This window comes from Trematomus bernacchii, unplaced genomic scaffold (assembly GCF_902827165.1).
Source record: "Trematomus bernacchii unplaced genomic scaffold, fTreBer1.1, whole genome shotgun sequence".
NCBI classification, from domain to species: domain Eukaryota; kingdom Metazoa; phylum Chordata; class Actinopteri; order Perciformes; family Nototheniidae; genus Trematomus; species Trematomus bernacchii.
In genome coordinates, this window is record NW_022987910.1 from 6,573,465 (window position 1) to 6,598,193 (window position 24,729).

Sequence of the window (24,729 nt, forward strand, 5' to 3'; positions counted from 1 at the left end):
GATATATACAGGTATGATATAATGCAATACTACAGTACACATCCAACCCTCCCAGTAGAATACAACGTGTATAAAACTGGATCCACACAAACTATATTACATTACATTACATGTTACTTGTTAGACACTTTTATCCAAAGCGACTTACATACTCAATACTGTGGACAATCCCCACAGGAGCAATTTGGGGTGAAGTGTCTTGCCCAGGGACACAACGACATGCTGACTGCAGTGGGGTTTGAACCTGTGACCCTCTATAAAAGGAGCCATTGTGCATAATGACTTATATTCTAGGATCTGAGTAATTCAACCACCACTGGGTATAGATAATCAAAACGGCAATGTCACAACAAATAAATCATGCAAGAATTAGGATAACACAATATGATGAAGAAAAAAAGGAAGAATATGCTATTCTACGTTTTTAGTGAGTATTGAGGGAAAATGTGCAAATGGAGACATGCTGGCAGAACAAAAACTAAATAAAAATCAGTTTCAGAGCGAAAGCACCAGTTAACCTTTTTTAACAATCACTGGCTAAAAGTGGAGACACTTGATAACATAGAACATTTCTCACCATTACTAGGAGAAAAAATGGTTGTAGCATTTTAACCCTGTTAGCTTGGGTAGAGGAAATAGAATGTCGATTGGCCCAATACTTCCAGAATGATATAGCTATACTGACTTTGGTGTTCCCCTGCCTGTTCCTCTAGCGTCAGTGTAAGAGTGAAGTTGGTAGTTTATTTAAATGTCTCCAAAAATGTTGGTTAGGTTTTCATGATATTTAGTTCAGATATCTGTCTGAACATGTCAGCATTCTGACTTGCTCATACCTGTGCTTGAATACCTATTGTATCTGTCAATGTGTAACCAAACCCAAATGACTTCTTGTATCGTTACTGTATGTTTGGTGATAACACGAGTGAGGGGCCAACATTCCTAATGACATAAGTGTTGCATAGGCGGCTACTGATCAAGAGCTTATCCACAGCGGTTTCCTACACCCAGTCCCATGACCATGACGCACAGAGTGGGAATATTAAACCTCAAGATCCTTAGTGCTGTTTTAGTTACTAGTCACGTGGGAAAATGTGTTGAAGAAACGTGATGAAAACAGTAAAACCCTTCACAGTAACATTCTACAGTGCAAAGTGCAATGGAGGTTTGTTATCTTTCAGACTATATCTTTCCTTAAGTGGTTAGCAGATAAGAATATTACAAGTCAAAGGGAAATGAAATACAATGCAATGTGTCTTACCACAAGGGATTGTTTGTGTTGGAGTATTTCTCAGATCTGGTTGGTTATGACATACAATGGTTGCCTTCTAAATCAAATACAATACTTCATATATTTTGGTATATCTAAAGGATGCCCCTTACACCCTTGGGTTGGTTTCTGAATCTGTTGGAGCTTTTAGGGACAAGACTGGCTTTATCCTACTATATTTTCTGTGAACTGCTCAAGTATATTTCATCTTAAGTCTATTTCATTTATATACTGTAGCACTTTGTTATGTAAGCCCCCAGCTTTAATCACATTAGCATACCTCAATCATCATCAGAGTGTATGTTTGTTGCTCTGGTGGATGATGAGGTCAAATCCTTGATCTTAAATATTTACTCCATTTCATATATTTAATTTAAACAATAATTGATTTGCTGTCTGATGGATGGCAAAAAAGACCTGTAGACTAAGCTTTTGAGTCTTTGTTACAAGCAATCATTTGGCTAATATGAGATGTCAAATGTGGCAAGGGTCAAATTACCGACATTGAAAACACAATAAAGAATATAGACTTTTTGTCTACCTTTTCTTTAACTAATTTTGAAAAAGAAACATTAGTACCTTTTTTAGGCAGAATGTTGCATGCAAATGGGGACCAATATTTGTCAAGTTAATGAGGTGGTTTGCATATATAGAGATCTCAAATTATTGAGAAACTGTGTTCATGAAACTCATGTAGCCGAATATATATCAGTTTACTGAAGCAGGCAATAGACCCAAACCTATTTCTGGATTATTATAATAGAAAATGTTCCTTCCATTCATCTCAGCGTGAAGTCAGAATTGAGTGCCTTTAAATGCCTCTCGTTATATATCCAATCTACTTTACCTCAGCAGGGGCTGTGTGAATTAAAAAGGTTACAGAGCTCTCATACTGTTGATTGTCAGTGCACGTCTGGATTGATTTCCTTCATTATTGAATGACTTTGAGGTGCCTCTGAATATGTGTAAACTCTAAATTGTGCACGCACAAAGGAATGAGACATGGCCAAGCACTCACATTCTAACGCTCGAACACACATTCACACAGAACTCCTTTTTAAGTCTTCAGACATTTTCATATCTGCTCGAGCAACCCCCACATTCAGCTGGTGCTGGGCAGCCAAGTGGCATAGCACTGCACAGCATGGCTCTACCTAGATGAAGACAACATATTCACCCATGCACGCTCTGACACCCGTCCCTCCCTGCTGAAAGAGTGGAAAGAGCTCCATGAAAGATTTACTAACGGACTGAGGTGGTCTCCCTTAGAAGCTGAGCAGAGGCCGGTGGTTTTGGGGAGAAAGGGAGGGAGGGAATTCCAGAGAGAATCCCGCAGTGTGTGAAGTGTATTTCTGTATTCAGAGCAGAAATTAAGTATTCTACTGCTCAGCAATGATCAGTCTCAGAGGCTTTCACCAAGCCTCCGTCTTACCCTGGTTCTTCAGATTGCATCTCAATAGAGTTTGATAGCTGATGGAAGGAGATAGTGGCCTGCTCCTACACAACAACCAATTACAAAATCCAATTTGACTAAGAGAAAGTTTGAAAGGTTAACATAAAGTCACATGAAGGCATGTGGTTCAGGGTCTTATATGAAGCCTGCAGAGTAGACATCAAACTTGTGTATCTAATTCACATTTCATTCTATGGTTGGGAAGTGAGTTAATCAGTGTTTGGCACTGATAAACGGTGTGTGCCAACTGTGATTGCACTAACAGAGTCCGTACATTGATTACAGTTTAATCACTGCATTGTTTCTCCCTCTAAAAACACAAGTGGCCGATGAGTGCATTGCACATTTTAACCCTCTACAAACTTGGCATGATGAGTCACATCTCTTTACTTCATGCATCATAGATAGAACTCAAACTGTTTCCCTCTGCAGGACTTTCAGGGTGACTTGCCTTATCAATGCTGTCCTAATACAAATAGCTTTTTACTGTAACTCCTCGGTTGGCAAACTGACTGCTTTACATCTTAAACACTGTATATCACATGGGCATCCACCTAATCAATGCATCAGGTTCCTCAGTCTGCCTGTTTCATATACATGTTTTAATGAATGTTGAATTTCTTGCACAAATATGTGGAAATAAAACTGACATTAGACAAAATGAAAATAAATCCCTGTACAGTGAAGAAAAAATAGTCCTGCAGACAACTTCTTTGTCAAACTCCTGCAGCATTAAATCATGTTCCTTTTGCAGGGTCCTTTCAAAATGTAAGAGCATGAGAGAATCATATTGCTTTAACACCCAGGCTTGCCAGGAAATTAGATATCTCATCCGTCACCGATAATATAATTAGATTATGCTGCCTTGCAACCATGGCTGTTTAGCTGCGCCACAGTCACTGGTACAGCTACACCCATATACAGCAGGTTTCTTTGGTTAAAAAGAGACTTTGATGCAGCAGAATTAATCCTCGAGTGCCACAGATCAGCACAAGATGGGCACTCGTAAAACGCATATAGCTGACAGTTTTAGCATCAACTGAATAGATCTGGAAACCCCTTTAAAAAATCACTAGGCCTGTTATGCCCATCCCAGAATAATAATATGATCAATAATATTTGCTAATTATTAATTGTTAATCTTTCTATTTGATTGTGTTTTATTACTGTAATCTGACTGTTCAAAGTAATTTAATATGTCAAGTAAATGTAGTGCAGCAAAAATAACAATATTTCCCTATGTGTAGTAGTGGGGTAACTTAATGACGGACTCAAATTCGGGGGGGTGGGGGTGTTACACAAGATACGAAATAAAAGTATCATTTGCAACTGTACACGCTTAAAGGCATCCGAGGAATTTGCAAAGCGAGCCAAGGTGGGACGGTTCTGCCTCGTGAGTAGAGAGCAGTCACAGGTTGCGCGCTCTTGCCTCCATATGACTGACACTTCAATTAATTATCCGCCTACACGAGACGAACATGCATCAAGGAACGCGCACAAGCAGCGAAGAAAAGCTCCAAACATGCACCCCGATAACCATCAAATGACACCAAACACGTGCTGTCATATTTAGCTGGACTGGATCCAAAATTACTTCCGAGCGTAAGCTTTGTCCCGCACCGGAGAGACTGGATATCAGCCTGCTCGTGTTTGCACCCTGCAGTCAGTTGCTGGGGACGCACGTTGTAAAATGAGGTTTGGAAGCATCATTGCATTCGTCGCTCTCTGCTCTTTTACCGCTTATTATATTTATGAGCCCATTCCTGAGGACATAGAAGAAAGATGGAAACTCATGCTGACCAACTCTTTCTTCAGGAGTCTCAGCCACCTGGTAAGGAACACGTTCTGTCTACTTTTACATTATGTTTACCGGTGCTAATGAATACTTACAAAAATAATCCTACATTTAAAAGCCTACATGGTTTAGTAATACAGTATAGCCATATCATATCTGAAAACGTATTAACTTGTATAGGTGGCAAATTAAATGTAAATATTTTTTGCTGAATTGGATATGTATGGTTCATAAACAAGATTATGTCAGATGCTAATCCATGTGTATAGTCTTGCTCATCTGTTCTAATAATAGACCATATTAAGGAAACTCTCCTCTGTTAATGGTTGTTAGAGCCTGTGGTTTACTGGAGCCGATCGTGGTGCCTATAATATGAGTTGTTATGGGTTTATAACCCTAAGGCATCAATGGCTGTAACATTAGTATAACAATTATAAATAGCCTTTTTAACTAGTTATGGAAGCTTAACAAACTTAGTTCATTATTTAATTCATGTGTGCAGCCTACTGCCTCTAACATAGCTAATTTTACAATATGTATTTAAATAAGAAATTAAGTTTGTTATTAGAACGTATCTAATGCATCACTGTGAAAAAAATATGTTAGACTTCATTGTTGAATGATACAGCCATATGTATGCCCCTCCAGCAGGCTCATTCATTATATGATTGATTACTTGGGGGAAGTAGACATTGATAGTACGTGACTTATATTGCTTTTGTTAGCAACCACCATTTTTTTAAGTTCAATGCTGAAAAAAGGTTTTTGTGGCAACAGTAGAAGAGCATCAACTGAATAGCTTCATGCAAAGCCAATGACTGCCTACATCAGCAAACTTATAATAGGGTATGAGTCATGCTTTTACAACTTGTAATTTAGTTACAACTTCTCAAAACAAATGAATGCAAAGGGCGGTGGAACTATGCCAGGAGTGACTCCCATTACTTTCCCTTATTATCCATTACAAGGCCATATACAGCATTTATGTTACCTTAATCATTTCTGTTTTGAATATTATGAGCTTTGTTCCAGGAAATTGTTCACAAAAGTTAAAACTGCCTGACATACTGTAGCTTTACTGCATGATGAAATACTAATGGCTCAGGTTTGATATATCCTATAATGTGTCTCTATCTCATGCTGTTTCTCTGCTTCTCTTTTCCAGGCAGACCTCAGTGAATTACTGGGGCTGAAGGACTACATGGGGATAATGTACTTCATAACTCTGGCTGAAAAGATAGTGCCCATGTCTGACGAGCATATCAAGGTGACAGAGGAGCAATTTGATGGAGTGGACGTGGTGCTGTACCAGCCAAAGAAGAGTGACGGTGACACTAAGCTCAGGAGGGCTGTCATATACCTGCACGGTGGAGGATGGTGTCTGGGTAGTTCCCGTAAGTCCATTGGCTGGCTTTCCCCTCTTTTATCACAGAGACTGCCGACTCTGACTTCTAAAGATGTGTGGAAAGATGGATGAATGGGTAATACATATTCTAATAATGTATTCATCACACAGTAATCCTACCATTTTATTGGGAAACTATTGCTTTACAGATTTATATAAACTGCTTGTGAAAGCTTTCACGACATGATCTTACATTTCGAAAAAATATCAAACACAAGCCACAAGGCGTTCACACTTTTTCCCGAGGAAATAACACACCGTCTGCCGAGGCAGTCGGAGCCTCAGAGGGTGGTTACCCTGGCTAATCCAAAAAAAAAAGACATGACATGCCTTTTGACACATCTCATGCTGCAGACAATCTGTTGAATTGCTGTAACAATTGCATTAACTCACATCTTGCCAGAAAGATAGAGGAGGCATGGTTCATTTATTTTATGTTCTGTGAGGTTTCTGGATTGAATGAATGTCAATAATTATGGTGGTTGAGTTGCTTTACCATTGCTTTAAAATGTTTGTGTTCTGTCTATACAGTTATGAGCCCATATGATCTTCTGGCCAGAAAGATTGTCAACGAGCTAGATGCAGTGGTTCTTTCTGTAGAGTAAGTAATTTATATTTTATAGCCAGTTATTTATAGTCACTGTTAATTCTGCATAAATGTTTGTTTTTATTTGTATTATTCATAGACTGTTTCCCTAACTGTTTCGGTCAGCCACTCACACAGAGTTTTGTGTAGTCATATGTGCCTGTCCACCCTCATTAGTCAAAGGGGGAAAGGAAGTGAGGATGCAGTAGAGTGAAGCTAACAGGTTTTCATAAAGGCCCAACCAGGGCTTTCCCTGTCAGAGCTCCACTCACTGTTGCTCTTTGGCACTTCCAGCTTTTAGTCTGCCGATCAGAACAGTAACAGTTTATTTTGGTCTCTCTATATGTACCCCCTAATGACAGTTTTTCAACTTCATCTATCAAATTAAACAGGTGAAAGACTACTACTCACTGATTAAATCAGAAATGTTATGTGTGTGTTATATGGCGGTTGTGCTTGTTGACATTTGACTTTGGGAAGCAGAGTTATTCATTTACTGGTGTCCGATGTTTGAGGATATTGCCTTATCTGCTTCATCCACATTTCTGTCTTCAATTTGTTAAGTAATCAATTAGTAATCCCAGAATGGTACATTATCAAAACCTGGCATGTGTACCATTTGGCGTACTGATGGAGACTGAAAATAATTAAGAACATTGTGATGGACATTTCTGAAGCAATGGAGACAAAACTTAGAGAGACACGGGGAGAGCTTGCTGGTAAAACACAAAAAAAGTAAACTGCCGGAGAATTGATAAGACATAGTTGACACAGCTGTTGCCAAACCAATTCTTAAGAATCTTTCCCAAGTCCCATGTATTTAGCTAGCTCTGAGGAAATAATCAACATGCTGCATAACAAGATAAAACAGGCAAAGCAAACACCATTCAGCTGATGCCAACAGGCAGGAATAGGGAGACAAAACACTGAGGGTGTTTCTCAATGTGGAGGAAGGCTGCTCCAGAGCCACTATTTAAAGGATTACGTCATCGAGTCCCGCCGAAGGACTGTTCCAATGTCCAGGATAGGAATTCTACCGAGGCTGGCGTCCTTCGTTGCGGGAAATTTCGAGGCTGCACATGTGTATCCTCTGCGGTCTTAAAATCCCCACAATGCTTTGCGCACGGACCAATTTCCAAATCTTTGGCGCTCCATTTAAGGACCTGACTCGGAGGGACATGTCCTACCAAGGAAGCGTCCTTAACATTGAGAAACACCCTGAGAGCACAGCTTCCAAGGTTGCAGGCCTGTGCTCAGTGAGGGCAGTCCAAACTGATAAACTGGGTCTAAGTTATGGGCCTAGGAAAATATTTCCCCAACAAACATAACATTTTAATTGAATGCACGCTATTGACGTTGGTTTTTTCAATAATTTAGGTACAATTGGAAGTTGTTGCAACACTGAGTCAGAAAATGTCAAGGTGCTTCTTTGAACAAATCTGTTTATGTTCTTTTACTTTGGTGAACTGTAGCCTATTGTGGTTCAGTGAATACAACTCTTTATAGGAAAATCTGGTTATCCCCTTGAAAATGTCATCATGTTTATTTTCCCTAGCTCAAAATGTTGTCTGTGCACATGGCCCCCAAAGCTCATGTTTATTTATGTTTCATCTTTAATCTGCCCCTTTCTGACTTTTCAGGTACCGCCTTGCCCCTGCTTACCACTTCCCTGTCCCATATGAGGATGTATACCGTGTGGTCAAACACTTCCTTCATAAGGGGGTGCTAGCCCAATACTCTGTGGACCCCGGACGCATTGCTGTGTCTGGAGATAGTGCTGGGGGGAACCTGGCAGCTGCTGTCTCCCAGCAGGTACTGAATCTTCAGCTCTATTTTTCTGGTTCATCAAAAATATGAATTGAGGTGACCAATAATGACCTTGTATTCTATGGCCTATCATGTTTGCCTCTGTCTTACAGATTTAAACTATTCAGCAGTTCTTAACTATTAATTTTAAGCTAGTTTGCTTTTATTGTTGGAGTTGGAGAAAAGATAAATACAAATCAAAAACTACATTGTAAAAGTATGAGGGTAGAGCTGGAGTTAGTGCAATTGCTCTTAAAGGAGTGAGTGGGCAGGTTACAGGGGAAGAACAACATGTTTGTATTCCCCTTGGGCATAAAACAATTCTGATTATGCTAGACTTGGATTGTATTGCTCACAAAAGTCCATGGAAGCTCATGAAAGAGTACAAAAATGAAAACAAACAGTACATTTACAGCAGTGCCATTGGCAGCGGTACCTGAACAGAGAAAACGACGAAGGTCCAGACAATATGCCCTAACAAGGCAAGGACTAAAATAATCTCTTTGGAATTTACTTGAGATTGAGACAGACATTGTGCATTTCCTGATACTATCCCTTAACTTTAGTACAGTTCAAATAAAGTTATTGACAATAAAGTTAAAACACCACTTGTATCGCAGTAATGCACACTGTATTTTTAGGTATGCTGCTATAAGCCAATTCAGATTTGTTTGGAACTCGCAATGTCAATATAGCAATCTTATCCAATCCATTTCTCTATCAGCTATGATATTGTTCTACATGCCACTGTATGACCATCTTGCACCAGGAGCCCGTTGCTGCTGGCATGGGAGACCAAAACCAGCAATGGTCAGGATGAAGCCCCATGCTTCATGCTGAAGCAATTAATAGTGACACAAGTATCTCCTTGTACACCAGAAATAAGGGAGCCATCCCATAGGCTAATGCAGGTTGAATGCATTCACTTTGCATACTATACCATCTGCTTGTATTACAGGGTGATAGACTACTACTGTAAGTGGTCAAGCTGGGCAATTGGTTTGTCTCCATAGAATGTTCATGTCTTCAAAACAGTGACTGCCCCCTTGCTCTTCAAGAACATGCTTTAGACTCTAAAGTTTAGAGTAATAAAGATACGGAATACTTGTCTTCTTTGAGCTGCACAGTAGTATACCCGCACAGGGATATCGTCAGAGACAAACAAATAGAGAACAATGGAGATGATGCAATTCTTCCTGTAAACAACTATGACTTGTATATGTGAGCAGATGATGCACTTTTACTGTATTTCGTAAATTCACTGCCTATTTCATTGGATTGAGAAACGTTTCTTTGAATACATGCCAATCTCACTCTGTCTCTCTTCACAGTTGCAGAAAGAGCCTGGACAGCAGGTTCAGTTGAAGGCCCAAGCACTCATCTACCCCGTACTGCAGGCTCTGGATCTAAACACACCTTCCTATCAGCAGAATCAGGACATGCCCATTCTGCCCCGCTACCTAATGGTGCGTTTCTGGAGTGAGTACTTCACCAGCGACAGGGCCTTTTTCAGAGCCATGATGGCCAACACTCACAACAGCCCTGAGTCTTCGAGCCTGCTGAAGTTTGTCAACTGGAGCACTTTTCTGCCAGCCAGATATCATAGAAAATACAACTATAGTGCTCCTACTGTGGTGCAGGGAGAGGAGGCATTTGGGAAGGGGGGAGCATCTCGATCTCTCACTGACCCGAGAGCATCACCCCTGTTGGTTCCAGACTCTGCCTTGCACTCTCTGCCAAAGGCCTACATTCTGACATGTGAGTATGATGTTCTCCGGGATGATGGGATCATGTATGCCACACGGCTCCTTTCTGCTGGTGTTGAGGTGACGCATGAACACTATGACACGGGATTTCATGGAGGGCTAATGTTCACTGTGTGGCCAACTGACTTCCTGATTGGACGTCGTATGACGGAAAACTATATCAAATGGCTCAAGGAAAACTTGTAAAAAAAAAACTCTTGACTACCAGTATTCATTCCAGTTTTCCCACACAATGCACCAGCGTTTGCTTAGGTGCAAGGGTTTTATTAGTTATTGTTATTATAAGATATTGTTGTTAATTTCTTATTCTTTGGTCATCCTAATTTTCTGTCAATGTATCAGCTTCTTCTGTTTTTCCATTCATGTATTGAAATAGTTAAGATACCAGCACAAAAGCAGGTCTCAATTGTTCACATAGGTGGGTTTGAGCAAAAGCGTATATTCCGTGAACAGTGAGTACAGCTGGTACTTAAAACGTAAGATATGTTTGATGTGTTTGCAAAACTATAACTCCTGCTTAACAATTCCTAGCATTGCATGAAAGATTGGCAAGTTGTATTGTGTTCAAAATAAGGAACAATAGCCCTTAGTTGTGTAACCTGTATCAATAAAGGTACACAGGGGGATGCTTGCTGGTGTAGTTGATGATTTAAAATGCAGTCTAAATGGTATATTTATGTACAACGTAATTATTTTGTAATCGCTGCACATCAGGTCTACACACAATGATATTTGATGAGCCAGATTCCACGCAACAAAAAGCAACAATGTGCATACACAGCAAACAATATTAACCAATTTCATTTACACATGTTTGTGATTGAATTTAGCTGAATTTAATGTAGAAAAATAACAAAGAATCAAATAGCAAAAGTCTAAAATTATCAAGTGAGTTCTGTATAATAATATTTACAGTATAGGGGTGTGTGTGTGTGTAAATGGAACCTTTTTGTTAACAATAAATAAGCTACTATAAGTCCAAATATAGACCTGCCTTTGTGTAATGGATATAGGCAAATTAAGAGAAAGCTGCAAGGGCCAGCTTTACGATGAAATGTTACATTTACAGTGTCTAGCCAAGTTTCTATGGTTTGAGTAGGTACTACTTCAGTTTATTACCATTTTTTGTTCGTGAAACTCTGCTCTAACAACATTCAGAAAAGGAAAATACTGGCATCTATTTTCCCTGTGGCCCAACAATCATATGAGGCGGCTTGAAACGATTCCCTTGTCCCTCTCTTTTATCTTCTTGATCTTTCTGTCTGTGGGCATGGTAACCCTGCAAACTCTCAGCACATGGCACAGCTATCTGAAAGATAACAGGGAGATAAGAAATAATCCTGTAAACAAAGATCTCTGAGCTGTTTCTTAATGTCTCACAGTTTCTTAAGCTTTACTTTTTAAAATGATAACAGTTGATAATAAACAAATGGAAGTCAACATTGAATAAGTCAATCAGAATCAAAAGACTAAAGTTAAGGGACCTGCCTGAAGAGGGCTATAGGTGGGCGCTGGTCTCTAACAGAGTTATTTTCGGCAAAACTGAAGCACTGCTCAATTTTGGAATCATTCCTGGACAACTTATGATTTGAATCACTTTGAATTTCAATGTTGTCTGTCAATAAACTCACTTGAACTGCAATTACTGATCAATTGTATATGTGTTTGCTATTAACAAAGAGAGAATGACATACTAGAATAGACGGAAAAGAGGAACACAAATGTTTTGGCATGTTACAAGATACATTTAATTTAGTGACCTCGAACAAGATGCTGTGCTATGAGGATATTTTGGATAGGCTGACTCGGATACAACAAATCCTCTTGGAGCCACAGGTTAAGCAGGACTATGTCCACAACGTACGACTACATGCTCCATCTAGGTCGGAGGTTGTAAAAAAAAAAATAAGCAATTATTATATCTCTGGATAGCAAAGAGGATGATGCATGAGTGCAAACAAATCATTTATAGTATGATGCAAATAGGTCACCTCGTTCGTCAGGACATGTTCAACAACCCTTCACGCCTCCTCGGTAAAGAATGGATTATTTATGTAATGGTCATATTCCCTTTATAAGCTGGCCTAGTGTGCAAGTATGTACTTGTATAGGTGCGTATACACATACAGTGTATTACTATTAGTAATCCTTCTGGACAGGAAATGGTGGGACTGTTTCTCTGAATTCCTTCACTGCTATGGAGGGCTAATAACAGTAACGTGAGATGGATTATGACTAATGATTCCTTGAAACTGTTAATATTTAGTGGTTTTACACAGATTATACCTACATACAGCACATAAAATGCACACATATTTACTCACACAGAAATGTGCGTAAGCATAAGTAAGCTTTCACATACTGCTGATGCAAATAAGCATAAATGTAACACGATTTCTCAAAGGCTTGCTGCAACACTGTTCAGCTTGAAAATATATCATCTCACATATTCAAAGGTCAAGTACTGAACGATATAAAGACCAAAGCTAGTCAAGGTACGTTTATTCTCTTTCTTTTACAAGGGAAGTTTTGTTTTAATTCCTATAATAAATGTTCTGCTGATTTTTCTCGTCTGCTCTGTCTGTGCAGCCCACTATTGAACTTTACAAATGCTTTTTTGTGGTGCTTTTCCAGGAGGGATGCCAGTGTAAATTACATGAGGCATAAAGCATGTTTTGATAAGTTCTGGATGAGAGAAAGCACCTGATCCTGTCTGTTGTATGACAGCAAAGCCCTGTCAAGTGTGGTTGATAGGAAATCAGGGCCTAAATAAACCTTAAAGGTCACTGGCAGAGCAATATAAAAGGAAGCATTCGTGAGAGATGAGACATTCAGATAATTTCAACTGTAGACATAAATATTATAAATTGTAAAATATATTATGTTTGTTTACACAGCAAACTCAAACCTTTCATTTTTCTATTGAAAGACTCTGACTAAGGAAATTGCAGAACAAACCTTGGTACTCTATAACAATGAAAAACGTCTAGGAAATGAAAATGAATATCAGGAAGGAAGCGAAGGTAATGCATAATTAGCAAGCAGGGGTCACTATGGGAACCAGAGATCAATTCATTAAACTGTTTTTAACGGTGATCCTCTCTTAATATGTGTTGATGATAACAAATACAAAATGTTTGTATTCGAGTTGTAGAAACCGCCTTTAAAAAAGAAAATGCAGATAGGAAAGATATAAACTGCTAAAAAAACGAAAGGACTAAACTTAAATACTCCAATTTCTCCTATTTACCAAAGCATTGGTTGGCAGTGTTCAGTAACAAAAGGTTTTAATGATGGTAAACAGTATGGATACGGATTAACTGAGAAATTAATTTTGGAGAATTCAACCAAAAGCATGGATTGGATTTCCAGATTATTAATATTAATGCAGATATTGGACACCTATAGCTCAGCTCAACAGGAGTCGTGGAGGGACAGTAATGGGGTGATGTGATCATATGCATCACAAATCATTAGGACAGTCCTACAATTTGTGTTGCTTGAACTCTAATGCAATTGAAAGTCAAAACTTCTTATTTGAAAAGTCCATCCAAAGTATGACAGACTTGTGTTGCTGATGAAAAGCCCAGAAAACCAAAAGTAGGATGTGTCTTTTGTGTCTGCATTAAAATTGACAGATTGAATTTCAATTACATCATGAAAAAAAGATAATCTTCTTTCTTTTTCCAGATCCAAGGACAGAGGGTTTCGTATTCATAGTCTGTATAAAGCCCCTTGGGACAAATGTAACATTTTTTATATAGGGCTATATAAACATGAAAAAAAGATCTGATCGATTGCTAGATTAATTCTGACTGTGACTTGCATTGAAGTGTGCTGCTTTAGCCAACATTATTATTATTTGTATTTAAAGATAATGCATATTTGATCATAAGTCACAAAGAAAACAAAAATGCCTCGATCCATCGCCAAAGATAATAGATTTTCTTTACAATGTATTAACCTTCCAAAAAAGAAAAGGAAAAGACACATTTCTTTTTTAGTTATTTTGTATTAGTTTTTGAAGTAATATAGTACAAATGACAATACAAGCCTTGAATCTTGAACAATGCTGACTCTATAAAAATGAACCTCCAGTTTCAACAGTGTTTTACCACAAAATACAGATCATTTTTCAAAAGGAGATATTCCCATTTGACTATCTCAGAAGCAGGGTGCATTGAAATAGGACATCCAGCTGACTGCTCTTGCTCTGCATTACAATGTATAGATCTTATTAACGTGTTGGTCCCCTAGCCAAAAGGCTCTAGACTTTCTAAATCAATATTGATGCAAAAAATGAGTGTCTAACAAATACAGATACAAATAAAAACAGGAACCCATACACATACTGTACATTATTATACTTAACAGAGTGTTAATACAAAAATAGCTACAGGCTCTACTCATCAAATGCATTTACAGCGGTTGTCTTACATTACTTTATTTGGTCAACAATAAAATAAAATGTAATATATATACACCATAATAAAATATCCACATTATTTATCAGTATAACAAAATACACGTAAAGAAGGAGCTGATTCACATGATGTTTCTTTTATTCAGGGACACTATGTTGAATTTTTTCAGGCTGGTTCTCTTTGCTGCTCTGTCTTTCTGATCAGCTTCCTGAGCTTAGCCAATAGGAGCTTTTTGAATTTGTCCCCCATGAGGAAGTAAAAGACAGGGTTGATGACACTGTGCAAGAAGGCAAATGGTCTTGTGATGATGTACAGGCTCTCTATGTTCATCCTTGTACAAAGCTGCAACCCTGTCCAGTCGTGCTGAGATGCTATTCGGACATTTCTCAGCACATGGTAGGGTGTGTAGAGAAGCAGAAACATGATAGCGGCCGATACAGCAACCCTGAGAGGACGCTTATACGTGCTTGTCCGGCGCTGTATGGCCCTTTCCTGGATATGGAGTAAATGTGCAATTTGGTACGAGAAACCACACAGTCCAAGCAAAGGGAGAGTGTAACCAGTGAGGGTAAGCCCCAGGCTGTAGCCCAATGTATGGACCTCTCCTTTCAAGCTGGCAAAATCCTTGCAGCTACTCCAGTTTCCTCTCTGAAGATCGTGGACCATCAGTGATATCATCGGAGCAACTTCCACATTAACAGCTAGCCAGCTCAGCCCTGACACGATCATGGCTATTTTCGGCCTCAATAGGTAGTGGTTACGTGTTGGATGTCTTATGAGCAGGAAACGGTCCATGCTAAGCCAAACCATAAACAGTATGGATGAGTAAAGATTGACATGCAGGACATAGCGGTTGATAATGCAACCATAGGGACTCTTCTCTGGTTGGTCATTTGCATAGAGGTACGAGAGGCGTGGAAGTGTGCAGAGGAAAATAAGGTCAGAGACTGCCAGGTTGAAGAGGTAAATATTGCAGCTCTGCCACTCCTGCAAACAACATATATAGCCAAGTACAACCAAAAGGTTGCCAGGGAAACCAACGCAGAACTCAACGGCATAAAACGGTGACAGGTAGTACCTCTCCAGGACATCCTTGATCTTTGTACAATCAAGCACCTAGAGAAAAGACGGTAAGAGAACAGAAAAGAAAACAAAGAAAAGGACAAGAGAGGGGATAGGAAGGGGAGTCAGATGAGGGAAGAGAAAACAATGGGTGAGTAACGATAGAAACAAAGTCCTATATTGGAAATGTAAACTTTAAGAACAATGTTTAGTAATGAATTTCAGTAGAAACTAATATTTGGTTTAGAACTAAACACATTATGTTATATGTGTATAAGACTTACCATGCTGTAGTTGTTCTAGTAGTTGTGGGTAGGTGAATAGAGAGTAGGACCATGAGCAGGTGCAGTCACTATCTGCAGAGTGGACATGTAAACACTGAGATGTGAGGGTACTGCTGCCTTTAATACATACTGGCTGAGAATACAAAAGGCTGTTTGAATGTGATTTGCATATAAAATATGGAAAGATGATGCAAGCTAAACAAATCATCCTAGAAGACTTAATAGGTTACTTACAGTAAACCTATCAAACTGAAGCCCTGTCTGGTTACAGCTGGAGTTTGTATTAACATGCAAAATATGTCCTATTTCATCTCTAGAGGAAAAGTGCAACACTTAAAACACTTTTCAGATTTGAACTAGATGTCGTACTTATTGTCATTACAATGCAATATCCACATTTAAATATGTTAAATTCACCTTTTATAAATCAATACTTGTATAGAGCCAGCCTAAATGTTGATTTTTAAGCAACCAATTGAGACTCCATCCATGCACTTGGTTAAGACACACTGTATCTTTTTTTTTTACTTCATGGCCTTGATGCAAGTCTTTTTTGTATTGTGATAAAGAAAAGGCCCTAAATGTGAAATATAATATAATTTCTGACCCTTTTAAGAATTTTAATCTAGAGTTGTACTTACAATTTCCAAAGAGCTGAAGTCTCTACCAAATTGAATCGCAAAAAATGAACAAAATGAAATATGTGGTTGTAGGTTGTAGGTAAAACTGACACAATCTAAAAATAAATTCAGGTAGCATTATCTTCCCTTGAGGCCAGCTGTCCAAGCATGTTTTTCTTCTTCCAATGTTTCTCTCGCTCTGCTTATGAGAAAGTACTTGTTGAGGGATGCATTTCCACGTACAGTTGCAAATTATTTAAAGTCAGACTTCTTCTTAAATATGACAATGACTCAATGACTACAGCACTTCCTTTCTTGTGAACAACTACAAGAACATTTCTTGACCACAGTCTCGGTACTTTCCATGAGCCCTTTATACTTTCATTTATAATTAAACACAAGCATGTTTTTCTTTACTTCTGAGACTTCAAGCTCAGGTGACTGAAATATGTATAGTATTGTGTGATCTACAATATAAACTGATTTAATTAGGTAAAGTGAGTGATTTAAAAATATAGAAATAATCACAAAACATGTTTTTACTAGATCCAGGTCCTAAAAAACTCTGTCTCTTCACTCTGTAACTAGATGTTCAAATATTTTTGCTTTTTAAAAAGGTTTGAACATTGGTGTGGAGTTAATTTGGGTTGTTTATTCGTTTATTTTCTATTTATTTATTTCAATCAATAAGCATTAAGCTACTTGTTTAGTTGTGCAGGTTATCATGTAAAATAGGTCTCAGTTGGGAGGGAACCTTGTTTCCAGTATTTTGTTTCCCTTGGGACTCATTTGATGAGGGACCGCCAGCCATCTTGAAAAGGTCAGCGAAATGTTTGTCATGGGCCGCCGGTGAGTGTTTTGGTTTAAATATGTGTTTATGGTGACAGACTTTTGTTGTGTATGCTTTAAGTAATTTGTGTCTCATGTGTTTTCTTTTAGGTTGATAACCTAACTTTGTATGGAGGAAGCTAACTTTGTGATGCCATGTGCTACTATGAATGGAGAAAGCACATTGAATAAAACAGCAATTCTACACTAAGCTGAGTAGTCACGCCATCACTAGGGTCAACATCGGTGACCGACCAGCTGGCTGCATCGCACAGCTTGCCATGAGAGAGACGGCGAGACTGCCCCAGTTTACAGCCATGGAAGAGGAGCGCCGAGTCCTAGAGGAGGACAGTTACGTGGATGACATCCTAACATCTCACAATGACCCAGAGAGAATGAATGACATCACCAACCGAGTGGAGGAGATTCTCAACGCTGAAGGCTTCTCCCTCAAGCCTTGGATCCGGTCTGGTCATAGAGCCGTAACTGGAACCAGTGGCGACAGGAGACCTGTGTTGGAAACCCAAAACTCTGATACTGCCGAACCAGATGCGGGAGGAAGACAATAAAGTGCTTGGCATTGGGTACGACGTAGAGGAGGACAAGTTATATATGATGATATCAATCAGTTGAAGAAGACCTCTGACCCAAGCAGGAATGACATTGGCACTGATACAGGAGCATCAGGGGACGGTAGTTCTATAGAGCCACAGTCACCGGTGGAAATCCAAGGGCCGGTTCAAGTGGTGGAGAAACCGAAGAGGATGCCCTGGGGTGCAGCGCTTGTCAGCCTTGTGGAACCTGAACGGTTCAGTACCCTGTCGAAAACTATGTGGAGTCACAGCCTGGGTTCGACGGGCCGCAGAGACGTGGATGAGCAAAGATAATCAGTCCTCGGGTCAAGCAAAGTGGGAGGCGAAGGTCTCGGAAGTGAGACAGAGTAGGCCTGTGCTGGCCATGGAGGAACGAAAGTCCGCCTTCCAGGATCTCGCTCTGGCAGCCCAGGATGGAAAGGACTTCCGGGGCACGACTCTCAACAGGCTAGTCGTAGCCAAAGACAATGAAACAGGGCTCCTGCTCTGCGGCGGAAGAGTCCAGTCCTGAAGCGAAGATGGAAAGGCAGTACCGCTACTCCCATTCCGAGCGTGGCTGGGGACCCTGCTGGCGAGAGAGGCCCACAAGATAAATCACGAAGGTGTTGCTGCCACACTTCTGCCCATGAAAAAGAAAGCCTGGGTGGTGCAGGGTCGGCGGATAGTGAAGAAGGTTGTCAACGAGTGCATCACCTGCAGGAAACTGAAAGCAAAGATGTGTAAGCAGGTAATGAGTGACCTCCCTCCGGAGCGGGTAAACCCAGCAGCCCCGTTTGAGTTCACCACGTTGGACCTCTTCGGTCCCTTTGAGGTGAGGGACATAGTGAAGAAGAGAACAAAAACGAAGGTCTGGGGAATCGTGTTTTGTTGCATGGTGTCTAGGGCGGTCAACGCACATGTCGTTGACGACCAGTCTTCAGAGAGTTTCCTCCAGTCTTATGCCAGGTTTGCGGCTTTGAGGGGGCATCCTCGGAAGTTGTGGTCGGACAGGGGGACAAACTTCGTAGGCGCCAGGCCCGCCCTGAAGGAACTGCACAAGCACCTGGCATGTCTGAAGAGGGCGTCCGTTGAGGATGTGGCTGCCAGGAACGGCACCGAGTGGAAGTGGGTCTTCTATCCTGCAGACTCTCCCCACCGAAACGGAGCGGCCGAGGCAGCCGTTCGGATCCTCAAGAGAGCGTTTACCAATCTCGGAGGGACCACCGGCAGCTTAACGTGGGGGGAATTCCAAACTCTCCTCTACTCTGCAGCCAACCTGGCCAATGAGCGTCCTATCGACGCCCGAGTTCAGGAGCAGGAAGACGCCGTGGAGTACATCTCTCCGAATTCCCTCATCCTAGGACGTACAGGACAGGGAGGAGACCTGGAGGGGATCAGCTTGAAAGGCCGCTCTTGGCACAGGTTAAAGGCTATCCAGGCCGGAGTAGATAACTTCTGGACAAGCTGGAGTGACTTGGCAGGCCCAAACCTGTTCCTCCGACCCAAATGGCACAGAGCTGCCAGGAATGTCCAGGTGGGAGACCTGGCCTGGATCGCGGACCAGAACACCTTAAGAGGTCAGTTTCGACTAGGCCGAGTTGTAAAAGCCTATCCAGACAGAAGAAGAGTCGTCCGGGACGCTGATATTCGGACCTGTGTGGGCCTTCCTGCCCCCCTCACTGCTGGATCCCAGAAGAGACTGACAGTCCCAGCCCCAACCACCATCCTCTTCAGGGACGTACGGAGGCTGGTGGTACTGCTCCCCGTGGAAGAGCAGTAGAGGCCAGGGACCTGTCCTGAAAGTTCATCAGGTCTGTGAACGGTTGCAGTGGCCGACCGGTTCTGGCTCCGGTTGTGTGGAGACGGGAGGACCCGTCTCGCTTGGCTGGGAGGGCAGGACATCCCTCCTTGGCTTGAAAAAACCAAGAAGTCCCAGACACCCCACTACAAAAGACTCTGGTTTTGGGAGTCCAGGGTGAATTGTGTGGGGTCTCCCTGGATCTAGTGATCGGGAGCCCAAGTGGGAGGTGTGGAGTTAATTTTGGTTGTTTATTCGTTTATTTTCTATTTATTTATTTCAATCAATAAGCATTAAGCTACTTGTTTAGTTGTGCAGGTTATCATGTAAAATAGGTCTCAGTTGGGAGGGAACCTTGTTTCCAGTATTTTGTTTCCCTTGGGAGTCATTTGATGGCCAGCGAAATGTTTGTTACTCATGTTTTGATCAGCCACAGGGCACACGGGCAGCCGGTGAGTGTTTTGGTTTAAATAATGGTGACAGACTTTTGTTGTGTATGCTTTAAGTAATTTGTTTATCATGTGTTTTCTTTTAGGTTGATAACCTAACTTTGTATGGAGGAAGCTAACTTTGTGATGCCATGTGCTACTATGAATGGAGAAAGCACATTGAATAAAACAGCAATTCTACACTAAGCTGAGTAGTCACGCCCCGTGTTGTCCAAACCCTTTCGGTGGGAGTAAACCGAACAGTTGGTGAGACTTTAGATGTGCAATACATCCCCTACCCATTGGCAAATATACTTTTCATACTGTAGTTATACAGTTTAATTAAGTAATCTTGAATATGAGTGGTTAACTCATGGTTCTTTTTTTTTTTTAAGAGCTACAAATAAGTTGTATGAGCTCAAAAGTAGTGGTACTATTTCAGTTGATAGTTAAGAGCAAGTTATGAAAGTTATAAAATCCACTTTTCTGGTATTTTATTTTATCATTCACAGTTTTTTTGTGTCTTTTGACATACTGCACAATAATTGAACATGGTGGTTTGACATGCTTATAAAACCCATCTAAGAAATCTTTAAATATTTGTTCTCTACCTGATAAATGAATGTTTCACAAATTATAATAGCTATTAACAGTAAATAATGCATTAAAATCCACTGGTTTGTAATTTGATATGCTTTAACAATGTTGAATAAAATCATATATCATTCACTTTGCTTTGGAACATGTGCAGTTCACATAACAATACCACAGTGTTAGCTTTAATTTTTTTATCTAAGTTGTCATGCGCCTTTCCTGTGGTTGCATAACACATTATGATGATGTTGATTCTCAGAGGGAGCCTAAGGTATATTTTGGCAACAAAGCTTACAATGTTGGTCAGCCTTGGCAAAGCACAGGATCGACTGCTGAGAGACATGTGAGACAAAGTCAGGGCAGATGTTTTCATTTATTTTGTTTTTACCTTGCACTGCAGGGACAGTAATCTCAGTACAATAGAATAGAATGGATATGTCCTAAAGAAACCCAGCCTGGGCCTGACAGTGAGTTGTTTGGTTACCAAACAAGAGGTTTGGAGAGTAATCTTTCAGCATTCCTGTGTTTAAGTAGTGTTAGGGTTTGTTCAAGTGCATTTCAACAGTAGAGCAATCATTATAAACGTATTATATGACTAACTTTGGTTAGCTTTAGGTTGTCTTTTTCTTTGTAAATGTGATGTTTCGGTGGTGTTGTTTTTTGTTTTGTTTCTTTCCGTTAACTGTCAAGTGGGAACTAAGTATTTTTTGTAGTAAGTTTTTGTGTTTCTCTTATTATCCTATGATACTGTGTGAATAAGAAAATATGAAGGACAGACCATCTATTTCCATTTTGTTTAGAAAGGGGCAGGTAACATAAGATTATTTTGTTCGCCCTGCTCCTTTTCGGTCAATGGTGTCTTAATAGAGACATGTTTTGTAAACAAGTATTATACATTAAGTTGTGCATACCATGAACGGAACAAATAAAAATGAAATGAAATGTTAATGTGACATTTGGTTTATAATTGATGTCTAATAATTTGTTCATACATAAATACAATAAGATTACACTTGATATGCCTTGCTGCAGATAACACACACCAATGTCTGTCAAAAATTGTCCAAACAAATTATCAGAACATTAGGCAGTACTCCCCTTGGTCTGTCTTCTCATAGTTTAAGACAGCGGGGTTCATACTGTATGTAAGGCAGTACAGGCAGTATAGTATACATAACTCAAGATTAGGTGGATTTAATGACAACAATGTACCTTTTGTTGTGTTATGAACATCATCTCATCTCTCTCTCTCATGTTTAAATGTAAATACTTACAATACACATTATTATGTTCTTTCTTGTCTGTAAATAGTTTGTGTGATTTAAATAAAGTCTTTAAAAGCAGAGTTCAGTCCTGTCTAGGAGAGGGAGAAGAATATGTCTTTGGTTGAATCAGATACATAATCTAATCACATATCTGATTATCCAATGAATTTGTATTAGTTTTATAAGAAAGGTGACCATTATATGGTACTATTAAAGTGATTTCACTGTAACTGACCATTTGTGTAACAAGAGTGCCCTCTAGTGGAAGACCACGTAGAAAAGATACTAACGTCTGGACAGAAAGTGCTACTAAAAGCTTGTCATTTTACACACAAACACTCTTACTAACTACATGTTGTTTATGTGACCCTGTGCACATATAGAGTGGAGTCTTCTGGATGTATTTTTGGTTTGAACAATTCCTAGTTGGTCAAATCGGATAAATGTACTCTTATCTTGGTCTTTTGTCTACTCTTCAAGATACTATTTTTTGTATATCAAAAGGTAAAATGTAACTACATATGGTTTTCACATTGACATCATTTGGCAGTTGAAAATGTTTAGGATTAACTGACAATAAAGCAGTGCCATGTTCATATTTGAGGAAAAGAGAAAAACATACAGTGCCCGCGGCTCGGAAAGTCACAAGATTTGAACCACCAAAGAATGTTTTTCTTTTATATTTTTTATAAACCTGAAATGACCTTTAATCATTTCTAGCCCTGCAGAGGGAGTCTGGACACCGGCCAATACATCATCCCCTCTAACACCCACTGCCATATTTCTTATTCTCTTTTTCAGATAAATACGGCACGACTTCAGAAGATGGATTACCTTAAAACTAAAGTGCCACAAGGCATGTGTACAATTGTATTAATTCTTAACAATTGAAAGCTATAACTACAATGTTGTATTATGTTCATTAAACAAGGCTGACCTCATCACCATAATCACAACGTACATGCAGCATATCTTTGAGACCAGTTCAACCAAAGGGATATAGTATTCGATAATTTACGTAATGAAGAAGTAAATTAGCCAGAGAAAAAGAGAAGAGGAAAACATTAACACAGGTTGTAGCAGAAATGTTTTTGTTGCTTCTGTAATTTGTAACTCATCCGTCTTGTGCCCTCTTCCAATCCTCCATATTGTCATGTTGGGCACAGAGGCACTAAACTACCTCCCAAACGACTGTCTAGTATACATTTGAATGCTGTTAGGAATAACACAGTAGTCTCATGATACCTTCGTTCTGTACGTGTTTGTAAAGTGGTGACATGGGTATTGGACCACATTAAACAACACCTTTGTTCTAGCAATTTATGTACCAGCACCGACAGAAATCATGTGATACAAATTATATCCAGCAGAGGGCAGTATTATCCCAAAGCTCAGGTAGTGGGCCAAACTCCACAAGTGTCTTGCCTTGGATGTGGAAAAATATATTGATGAAATAAAGTAGCAACAACAAAAAATAAAATATAGGGTTGGATCAAATCAACTTAAGTAGTGTATTAACGTTTTGAATCAATTTGAGAGGTTATTGGTGGACAAAGCATGAGAGCAAGTCCTAATTGTTTTAATTTAAATGGAAATGAAGTTGGAAAGAAGGAGACAGAATGAGGACCAGTGAGAAAGAAGATAAATGGATGACTGATCCTGTGATGGACTTGTTCGTAGAGGGTGGAGCTGCAATCAGTACTACAGTGTTCTCATCACTTATGTGCTCTTGTGTACATGTCGGCGTTTGTGTGAAATAAATAAATGAAAAAGGTGATGGACTGTATCCTCTAGTTTCACTTCTACTCATGCCTCACTCTCCTCCTTATATGGGTAATGTGTCCCAAATGTACCCTGAACACGCAAACACACACGGGCCGCAAAAGTAACTCAATGTATATCAAACATATTCACAATCAGTGCAAACTATTAGGTACAGTCTAACAGACATCAGGTGAAACCCACTCATTGCAATAAACATAGGCTACAATGTAATAAGTATGTAAATTAATGAATGTATAAATAAACATAAAGTTGCTACACTGCATGATCGGATATAACACCCCTGTAGGAATATTACAGGACCACATTTAAATTGATACACTAAAATGCAGTAAGGCCACTATAATGTAGCCTATTAGTTTATTAAATTACAGTACAATATTTAAATTGATAACAATTTAAAATGCCAAAATAACACAAAGGTCTCTTTAATGTAACCTACAAATTAGTTTAGCATACTCCTCATACATTTCCTAGACCCGGCACAAAGGCACCAATGGAGGTGCATTAAAAAGCAATGGCCAACGGGTAGTAAGGTCAGTAAATGAAGCCCACTATTCACTAACATAAATTAATTATAACATCCCTTTAGAAATATTAGGCTCTATAACAGCAGATAGAGTGCCATTCAAAGAGTAAGACTGTATTTAAGACAATGATTATTTGTAAATCTGTGCGCACAGTTCACAAACATGTTAACAACAATCAGAAATGTGTTCGCACAGATTTACACGTAAAATAAATGTCTGCCATGTGACCCTGCCATTCTTAAACATGTATGTGTGTTATTTCAATTAGTTTGTCATGTAACACATGTGTGTCTCATGTTGTGATTGGGTGTCCCCATTAGCCTGTGAAGCTTAAAGTGTCCTAGTTCTGGAAGGTGGCACACTTACAGCTGGCTCAGCACAGCTCTGCACTAATTATCACCGGGGTTCACATTTGACAGTAAGTTAATTGAATACAAGCTGATGTAGAGCACAGGCTTAAGAGT

General features: G+C 39.7%; 3 protein-coding genes across 4 annotated transcripts; 2 read left to right on the forward strand and 1 right to left on the reverse strand.

The window, feature by feature from the left end:
• Positions 1-4,163: 4,163 nt before the first annotated feature.
• aadac (arylacetamide deacetylase) lies at positions 4,164-11,727 on the forward strand. Its single transcript, XM_034114952.1, has 5 exons — positions 4,164-4,551; positions 5,681-5,909; positions 6,452-6,521; positions 8,147-8,318; positions 9,644-11,727. The coding sequence occupies exons 1-5, from the start codon at positions 4,411-4,413 to the stop codon at positions 10,262-10,264; spliced, it is 1,233 nt and encodes a 410-aa protein (XP_033970843.1). The 5' UTR covers positions 4,164-4,410; the 3' UTR covers positions 10,265-11,727.
• Positions 11,728-14,138: 2,411 nt separating this feature from the next.
• Positions 14,139-16,864, reverse strand: LOC117470239 (succinate receptor 1-like). The gene is made up of 2 exons (XM_034114941.1): positions 15,849-16,864; positions 14,139-15,618 (listed from the first exon to the last, which is right to left on the reverse strand). Exons 1-2 carry the CDS (start codon positions 15,849-15,851, stop codon positions 14,668-14,670), a joined length of 954 nt encoding a protein of 317 aa, XP_033970832.1. The 5' UTR covers positions 15,852-16,864; the 3' UTR covers positions 14,139-14,667.
• On the forward strand, positions 15,528-21,376 carry LOC117470238. Of its 2 annotated transcripts, none has more exons than XM_034114940.1 (2): positions 15,528-15,715; positions 17,408-21,376. In XM_034114940.1, the coding sequence occupies exon 2, from the start codon at positions 18,515-18,517 to the stop codon at positions 19,646-19,648; it is 1,134 nt and encodes a 377-aa protein (XP_033970831.1). In that variant the 5' UTR covers positions 15,528-15,715; positions 17,408-18,514; the 3' UTR covers positions 19,649-21,376. The 2 variants fall into 2 exon arrangements, with proteins under 2 accessions (XP_033970831.1, XP_033970830.1); XM_034114939.1 differs by having other exon boundaries at positions 15,528-15,632.
• Positions 21,377-24,729: the final 3,353 nt, after the last annotated feature.